The following is a 9730-nucleotide window of genomic DNA, read 5'->3' as shown; positions in this document are numbered from 1 at the left end:
CCCCTGCTGATTTTGTACGTTTGCCCACTGACAAAGACATGATCAGTCTATAATTTTAATGGTAGGTTTATTTGAACAGTGAGAGACAGAATAACAACAACAAAATCCAGAAAAACACATGTCAAAAATGTTATAAATTGATTTGCATTTTAATGAGGGAAATAAGTATTTGACCCCCTCTCAATCAGAAAGATTTCTGGCTCCCAGGTATCTTTTATACAGGTAACGAGCTGAGATTAGGAGCACACTCTTAAAGGGAGTGCTCCTAATCTCAGTTTGTTACCTGTATAAAAGTCACCTGTCCACAGAAGCAATCAATCAATCAGATTCCAAACTCTCCACCATGGCCAAGACCAAAGAGCTCTCCAATGATGTCAGGGACAAGATTGTAGACCTACACAAGGCTGGAATGGGCTACAAGACCATCGCCAAGCAGCTTGGTGAGAAGGTGACAACAGTTGGTGCGATTATTCGCAAATGGAAGAAACACACAAGAACTGTCAGTCTCCCTCGGCCTGGGGCTCCATGCAAGATCTCACCTCGTGGAGTTGCAATGATCATGAGAACGGTGAGGAATCAGCCCAGAACTACACAGGAGGATCTTGTCAATGGTCTCAAGACTGATGGGACCATAGTCACCAAGAAAACAATTGGTAACACACTACGCCGTGAAGGACTGAAATCCTGCAACGCCCGCAAGGTCCCCCTGCTCAAGAAAGCACATATACAGGGCCGTCTGAAGTTTGCCAATGAACATCTGAATGATTCAGAGGAGAACTGGGTGAAAGTGTTGTGGTCAGATGAGACCAAAATGGAGCTCTTTGGCATCAACTCAACTCGCCGTGTTTGGAGGAGGAGGAATGCTGCCTATGACCCCAAGAACACCATCCCCACCATCAAACATGGAGGTGGAAACATTATGCTTTGGGGGTGTTTTTCTGCTAAGGGGACAGGACAACTTCACCGCATCAAAGGGACGATGGACGGGGCCATGTACCGTCAAATCTTGGGTGAGAACCTCCTTCCCTCAGCCAGGGCATTGAAAATGGGTCATGGATTTGTATTCCAGCATGACAATGACCCAAAAAACACGGCCAAGGCAACAAAGGAGTGGCTCAAGAAGAAGCACATTAAGGTCCTGGAGTGGCCTAGCCAGTCTCCAGACCTTAATCCCATAGAAAATCTGTGGAGGGAGCTGAAGGTTCGAGTTGCCAAACGTCAGCCTCGAAACCTTAATGACTTGGAGAACCTTAATGACTTGGAGAAGATCTGCAAAGAGGAGTGGAACAAAATCCCTCCTGAGATGTGTGCAAACCTGGTGGCCAACTACAAGAAACGTCTGACCTCTGTGATTGCCAACAGGGGTTTTGCCACCAAGTACTAAGTCATGTTTTGCAGAGGGGTCAAATACTTATTTCCCTAATTAAAATGCAAATCAATTTATAACATTTTTGACATGCGTTTTTCTGGATTTTTTTGTTGTTATTCTGTCTCTCACTGTTCAAATAAACCTACCATTCAAATTATAGACTGATCATTTCTATGTCAGTGGGCAAACGTACAAAATCAGCAGGGGATCAAATACTTTTTTCCCTCACTGTATGTGATAGTAGATTAGTGGCCTGAGCGAACACAATGTGTTGTGAACAGTGTAATGAAATGTAATGTCATGTAATATTTTTTATTGTATATAACTGCCTTAATGTTCTGGAACCCAGGAAGAGAAGCTGCTGCTTTGGCAGCAGCTAATTGGGATCCTTAATAAATACAAATGTCTGCTTTTTTAAATGTTTTACCCATCTACCAATAGTTGCCCTTCTTTGTGAGGCATTGGAAAACCTCCCTGGTCTTTGTGGTTGAATTTGTGTTTGAAATTCACAAACGAAGGACCTTACAGATAGTTGTATGTGTGGGGTACAGAGATGAGGTAGTCATTCAAAAATCATGTTAAACACTATTATTCCAGTCCATGCAATTTATTATGTGAATTGTTAAGCACATTTTTACTCCTGAACTTAAGGCTTGCCATATCAAAGGGGTTGAATACTTATTAACTCAAGACATTTCAGCTTTTCATTTTTAATTAATTTGTTAAAATGTGTAAAAACATTATTCTACTTTGACCTTATGGGTATTGTGTGTAGGCCAGTGACAAAACAACCTACATTTAATCCATTTCAAATTCAGCCTGTAACACAACAATGTGGAAAAAGTCAAAGGGTGTGAATACTTTCTGAAGGCACTGTACATGCGGATGTGCTCTTAATTGTGAACATGCACACGCATGCACACATACCACACACACACACACACACCACACTCACAGGAGCACTAGTAATGCAGTGCCAGGATGTGACTGCGGCAAGTCCTCTGTCCTGTCGCAGTTCACACATTTGCACAGGGATGCATACACACACACACACACAGCCGTGTCTGCTCAGTTGGAAAATGAGAAGAGAGGGAGAAGAATGATAAATAATGATGATTTATAGTCGCATTGGAAAGACATGTTATAGGGACGTTCAGGATGGCTTTCTCCTGGGCTAATGGACCCAAAGACACATCAACTGAATCTTTTCTGTTTAGAGTTGAGCGCCAACTTTTCAAGTCTCAGTTTTAAAACAGAGAATGTGTATTTAGTGGCTTTCTGTATCAGTCAGGTAGTGGTCTGTGATATCAATACTGCTTCATTAGTGGCTGTAGATGGCTCTGTGTGGGTCGATAAGGAGGCACTTTCTGTCTGACTGTCCAACTGATAATTGTCTTACCGCTCTGATTAGAGGAAAAGAGAAAGAAGGGGAGGAAAGAGGGAGGGAGAGAGAGAGAAAGAGCGAGAGAGAGACACAGAGAGAGAGGGAGAGAGAGAGCGAGAGGGAGAGAGAGACAGACATAGACAGAGAGAGGGAGAGAGGGAGAGAGAGAGGGAGAGAGAGAGAGAGGGAGAGAGGGAGAGAGGGAGAGAGAGAGAGAGAGAGAGGGAGAGAGGGAGAGAGGGAGAGAGGGAGAGAGGGAGAGAGGGAGAGAGAGAGCAGCTGGGGGCTGTAATGTGTCCATTCTGATTTAAGATGCATAGAAAATGGTGTAATAGTGTAAATGGTCCATCCTGGGGAGAGTAGAAAACGTACTTCTCTTAGATAGTATTTGGCTTCAGTGGAACAATCCATCACCCTGTATCTATCCACTGTGTTTATCAATGAACTAATCGATGAACAAACACAATCACAGACTTGTGTCAAGTGCCATACAGAAACACACACACACACACTTTTCATTCTTGTGCACAAGTGCACTATAAACTAGGTAAGTGAGATTAGAGTTGGAGACACCAAAGGAGAGAAGACATCAACATTTTGCATCAATAAATCATTTCATTTAAAATAATATGTTACAATTAATTACAATAAGTCAGTAAGTAACATTACTAAATGACTTTAGCGTTCATCAATTCAACCCTCTGTGGTTCTCTTCAGATTATTTTATTTCTTTTCTCATTTGCTTGATTTGTCACAGCTGAATATACTGTACAATAAGAGAAGTAGAGTTTGCTTAATATCTTACTTAAATAAAGAGTTGATGACGAGAGAGAGGAGTGTGAGAGAGAGAGAGATATCGCAGATTAGAGGGCGAGATAGCAGAGACATGATTGACAAGTGAAGCAGCCTATGGGAGTGAGGCAGGATAAACAGACATCAGAACTAAGCCTGTTGGAGATTCAGGTCCCAAATCAAATCACTCACAGATACAGGAAAACCCATTGGTGTAGTGGTGCCTGGAGAAGTGAGTATACCGTAATTCTGCCTGAAAATGTTTCATACAAAAACTACAAAAGAATTCATGTTTTAAGCCCACATCAATGCTTAAACCGCATAAGGATACCATTTTTTTTAGGTCTGGGAAAAATCAAAAATAACATTTTGGGGAGGGTCTAGTTGCCCTTTAATTCACCTAGCAAAATACCATTTGGCTAGCAGTGTTTGTATTGTACAATGTAGGCCTACAGTAGAGTACATGTGAATTTTCAGCCATTTGGAATGGGTGTACAAAACAAAATAAAAGATGCAAAAACTGAACTTAAGAATGGGAAGAATAGAAATAGCGCACATAGAATACATCTACCACTTCTTAGACCTGCTTTCAATGAGAATGACAGATCTATAACTCACATTTCTATGTGAATTTGTTGGGTCGCCCAAAAAGAAACATATTGCAGCTTTAATTAGGATGGTTTCCTTGGGAAAGCATTTGAAAATGTTCATTCAAAACAGCACATGATGACTGAATTGCGCACTGCAAAGATTCAACCAAGACTTTGGACCAAACTTTTTCAATACCTGGTTTGCATACCCATCGTTGCCTTAGTTATCATTTACTGGTAAATATAAGTTGAAACGTCTTTCCTACCTACCCTACCGGCTGTGAGCTGCTCCATGGGTCAACCAGCTGAGAGCTCTTACTGCCATGGTATTCAGCTGAAACTAGGCTGTGTGCAGGTACATGTGAATATATTTCATGTGTTTCGCGATTGTGTAGGCTACTTTCTCTATAGGAACCACATCATTGATACGGCGCATACTGCCACTGCACTACTTTCATACGCATCAGTGGGGATTAAGAAGTGAGTATACCCAATGTCCACTGAACAAAAAGTGGGTTTAGCACCCACTACACCACTGGGAAAACCCCACTGTATGTTAACACTGCATTTAAAGACTTGTGTGGTGTTGCCTCAACATCCAATGATATCATCCACCAGAGGATATTGAATCAGGTGTGTTACTGCTTGGCTGGAGCAAAAGCCTGCACCCACACTGGCCCACCGTTAGAATACTGGCCAGCCCTGTTCTAGAGGAACTGATCTAGTGTTTCTCAGTAAGAGGGAGACCCCTGCAGGTCGTTCTGAGCACTGCAGCTTCTACAGACACACATGGACCAATGTATTATTAACTGAACCAGAGACACAGCTAAACCAACACAATAGACATATCCTATAGACTGACAATCACGGTGTGTTTCAAGAACAGAAAGACACAAAACATGTAAATCGAGATGCACTTCTGAGTTCAGTGTTATTTACAATCCCCTGCATAAATACTGTCTTCATGAGAACCCACGGTTAGGCATCAGAAGAACACACAGCATAGGCTAGCACAGAATGAATACATATTGAGCTTAACATGGTCAACATCTTACAGGGTTGTTTTTGTGCTATCTTTCCAATGTCTGAAATTTCCACATTTTAAATGTTTTTTTTTTTAATATTGTCTTTAGGAGGTGCACAAAACACACAGGTGAAGTAAACGTTCATTGTTCAGGTATCTGTCAAGATGGCAGAATACTTTCCTGGGATCCAATTCCTACATGATGAGCATTCTGTGTGTGTCAGTGTTTTTTTTATGGGAGGGTTTGTGTATAAAAAAATGGTTTCAGGGCAATTTCAGCATCTGTAAAACAACAAAACAAAACTGAAACAGCAGCTGAAACACACACATTGCTACCCTTGGCTCTGCTCTGCCCAAAAGTCAAACAAATAAAGGAAATGTACGGTCTCTCTCTCTGTAATAGTCTCTTCAATAGATATCTTTGAAATGGAGATTGTGGCTACAAACAGGAGATAATATCTGTCTGTCTGTTTGTCTGTGTGGTTCATATGAGTCCAGTCTCTTACATTGTGGGGCCGTCTCCCTCCGTCTGTCTGTCTGACTGCCTGACTGCCTCTGTTTAGACTCTGTCTGGGAGTTAGGTTCAGAGTCACAGAGAAGGGCTGTGTTTCTACCTCCAGGGTTCCAACCTAGACACTCACAGCTCAGTCCATAATCAGTCTGCACACGCACCATATCATACATACCATATCATATCATACACACAACATATCACACACACACACAGAGGGATATGGTGTGTCATGAAAGTCACACAGAAGCTCAATGTTCCTGTTTTTGCACTTTTCAGATGCGTCTCCTCAGTGTCCCCTCAGTGATGACTTCTGTTCCAGCACCACCAGCCGTTTACTCTTTTAAACCAGGTTCTGTTCCAGCACCATCAGCCGTTTACTCTTTTAAAACAGGTTCTGTTCCAGCACCATCAGCCGTTTACTCTTTTAAAACAGGTTCTGTTCCAGCACCATCAGCCGTTTACTCTTTTAAAACAGGTTCTGTTCCAGCATCTGTATCTCTCCTTTTTTCTCTTCTTCCACTGCACTCTGTTCCAGTCCAGAGCACTCCAAAGTGGCCACAAAACACCCAATGGCCTTGCACGTGTCAATTCCCTTGTCCAATAGCGTCCCAGAGAACCATCTCCTTCATCCAATCCCACCGCAAGACATCAGCCTCCTTAGCCAATAGTCACAGGTCTCCATCAAGTTTTAACCAAAGAGGTGATGCAATGTATGAAGGCATGTATCTAAGTCTTCAGAGTTACTTATTCACCTGTACAAAGCTGCTGTAAGTTTCTACTGTAGCATCCTGTTGGCTTGTCTAATGTGTTTACATTGGGTGGTTGGGTTGTATTCAAGGGTTCATGGTGAGTAACAGCTTACGTTGTAGTGTGCGTGGTTGTTTCTCCTTCAATCAGTCCAGAAGTTGTTCATTTGTAGTTTGATGGTGTGTAGTGGTTGTTGATCTGTAGTTGCTGTTATTGGTGTGTAGAAGTTGTAGTTTGTTGCTTTGTAGTTGGTGTAGTAGTAGTTGTGTGAGGACTGGTACTGGTGGTAGGTCGTTCCGGGCCTAACCAGACCAGAGGGATGGATGGAGGAGTGCATGTTTAGGAGGTGATGATCTCTCCTCCTAGGTGCCTCCATCCCTTCTGTGTCTCAACAGCTGGAAGATATTCTGAAACAGAGACACGGCTCAGGAAACGACAACACCCACACACGCAGGCTCGCAAACATGCACACGCACACGGACACTCGCTCGCATACACACAAACACACAGGCACAGACAAACACACAACACATGCGCACACACACACACACACACACACACAGGCCCAGGCTGCTGCTGTACCAGTGACAGAGGCAGGCAAAGCCTTACCTTGCTACACATACCATCTTTACTGCAGTTCTTATTGTCCTTATCCACAGCCTCCTCTTCCACCTGGAGAAACACAGTATTCCACAACATTATCAAAGAATATCATTGGAGAACATTCACAGAATATTAGCCAGTGAAATGTGCAGCATAAGACTACTGGTTAGACAGTAGATAGTATATCACAGCATACAACACTGTCCTTACCTCTTTCCTCCACTTGAGTTCACAGAAGACTCTCTCAACGCACTCATGCAAGTAGTTGAACTGGACACAGCACAGGACACACCGCACAACAAAGAGTTAACTTTCTGCACATTGATATAGCATGTTCAGACATTTGTTGGGGGTGTGTGTGTATTGTAAGTGTGTGTGGGACTCACGTATGGGGTAAAGATCTTGACCCAGCGAGGTTTCTTCTCTCCCCTGGCGTACTCAAAGCAGAAGGCCATGCCCTCCTCATCAGTGTCCCAGCGCTGCATCTCCACCCACTCAAACACGATCACCTGGTTCTGTTATAGAGAGAGACAGGGTCAACACACACATACATACAGTATACACACACATACAGTACACACACACACACACAGACCACTTCTCCTTACCTCTAGCGTTCCCTCCTCTGTGCAGGCGTGCAGTTTAAAGTGGTGTATGCTGATGGCTGTGACGACGTGGCCTTTGCGTCGGGAGTCACAGGAGCAGTGAGGGAAGATGATCTCATTGTAGCCTTCACAGCCCCGTAACATACTGAGATACTGGGGGAAAGAGAGAACATTTAGGGGGTCAGACAATTGCTTCTAGAAATGATCCTATGTTCCATGTCTATTTTGATCATATATGCCATTTATATGCCAAGTCTTAGGCTACATGCACTAGCTTATTCCCATCTATTAAAAGCTTAACCTAACCTTACCCTTAACCAGAATGTAACACCAAATCAGTAATGTACTCCCTGACGAAGGCCATGCAGCCGAAACGCGTCAGAGTTTTAAAACATTGTTTCCATTGAACATGTCATACAAATAAAGGCATTTTAATGTATTATATGAAGAGTGCCTTGGTCCTCCTTTCTTTATGACAGTCATGTCATTAGTTGTGACAGTAACATCCGTTGTAGCATGGCCATCTAGTGACTAGCAGAGAGGGAGAGAGACTAACCATGGCCATCTAGTGACTAGCAGAGAGGGAGAGAGACTAACCATGGCCATCTAGTGACTAGCAGAGAGGGAGAGAGACTAACCATGGTCATCTAGTGACTAGCAGAGAGGGAGAGAGAGAGACTAACCATGGCCATCTAGTGACTAGCAGAGAGGGAGAGAGACTAACCATGGCCATCTAGTGACTAGCAGAGAGGGAGAGAGACTAACCATGGCCATCTAGTGACTAGCAGAGAGGGAGAGAGACTAACCATGGCCATCTAGTGACTAGCAGAGAGGGAGAGAGACTAACCATGGCCATCTAGTGACTAGCAGAGAGGGAGAGAGACTAACCATGGCCATCTAGTGACTAGCAGAGAGGGAGAGAGAGAGACTAACCATGGCCATCTAGTGACTAGCAGAGAGGGAGAGAGAGAGACTAACCATGGCCATCTAGTGACTAGCAGAGAGGGAGAGAGACTAACCATGGCCATCTAGTGACTAGCAGAGAGGGAGAGAGACTAACCATGGCCATCTAGTGACTAGCAGAGAGGGAGAGAGACTAACCATGGCCATCTAGTGACTAGCAGAGAGGGAGAGAGAGACTAACCATGGCCATCTAGTGACTAGCAGAGAGGGAGAGAGACTAACCATGGCCATCTAGTGACTAGCAAAGAGGGAGAGAGAGAGACTAACCATGGTCATCTAGTGACTAGCAGAGAGGGAGAGAGAGAGACTAACCATGGCCATCTAGTGACTAGCAGAGAGGGAGAGAGACTAACCATGGCCATCTAGTGACTAGCAGAGAGGGAGAGAGAGAAACTAACCATGGCCATCTAGTGACTAGCAGAGAGGGAGAGAGAGAGACTAACCATGGCCATCTAGTGACTAGCAAAGAGGGAGAGAGAGAGACTAACCATGGCCATCTAGTGACTAGCAGAGAAGGAGAGAGACTAACCATGGCCATCTAGTGACTAGCAGAGAGGGAGAGAGAGAGAGACTAACCATGGCCATCTAGTGACTAGCAGAGAGGGAGAGAGAGAGAGACTAACCATGGCTATCTAGTGACTAGCAGAGAGGGAGAGAGAGAGAAACTAACCATGGCCATCTAGTGACTAGCAGAGAGGGAGAGAGAGAGACTAACCATGGCCATCTAGTGACTAGCAGAGAGGGAGAGAGACTAACCATGGCCATCTAGTGACTAGCAGAGAGGGAGAGAGACTAACCATGGCCATCTAGTGACTAGCAGAGAGGGAGAGAGACTAACCATGGCCATCTAGTGACTAGCAGAGAGGGAGAGAGACTAACCATGGTCATCTAGTGACTAGCAGAGAGGGAGAGAGAGAGACTAACCATGGCCATCTAGTGACTAGCAGAGAGGGAGAGAGACTAACCATGGCCATCTAGTGACTAGCAGAGAGGGAGAGAGACTAACCATGGCCATCTAGTGACTAGCAGAGAGGGAGAGAGACTAACCATGGCCATCTAGTGACTAGCAGAGAGGGAGAGAGACTAACCATGGCCATCTAGTGACTAGCAGAGAGGGAGAGAGACTAACCATGGCCATC

The 9730-nt window shown here is 44.2% G+C and overlaps 1 protein-coding gene across 4 annotated transcripts in view; it reads right to left on the bottom strand.

Annotated features, from left to right (window-relative positions):
- Nucleotides 1–3348: 3348 nt before the first annotated feature.
- Nucleotides 3349–9730, bottom strand: part of snx27b (sorting nexin 27b) — an 18837-nt gene continuing 12455 nt past the window's right edge. For 2 of the 4 annotated variants that reach the window (XM_084158449.1, XM_084158451.1), the window contains exons 9-13: nucleotides 7632–7781; nucleotides 7410–7538; nucleotides 7234–7293; nucleotides 7044–7092; nucleotides 3349–6827 (exon numbers count right to left, since the gene is read on the bottom strand). In XM_084158449.1, coding sequence (XP_084014575.1) covers nucleotides 6760–6827; nucleotides 7044–7092; nucleotides 7234–7293; nucleotides 7410–7538; nucleotides 7632–7781 — 456 coding nt within the window. In that variant the 3' untranslated portion in view covers nucleotides 3349–6759. Of the gene's footprint in view, nucleotides 6828–7029; nucleotides 7093–7233; nucleotides 7294–7409; nucleotides 7539–7631; nucleotides 7782–9730 lie in introns of all 4 variants that reach the window. The other 2 variants (XR_014612920.1, XM_084158450.1) reach the window with 2 other exon arrangements.

Source organism: Coregonus lavaretus (genome assembly GCF_964263955.1).
Source record: "Coregonus lavaretus genome assembly, chromosome: 3".
Lineage (NCBI taxonomy): Eukaryota > Metazoa > Chordata > Actinopteri > Salmoniformes > Salmonidae > Coregonus > Coregonus lavaretus.
Note: the sequence above shows the minus strand (reverse complement) of the source record. Positions and strands in the feature narration are given on the sequence as shown.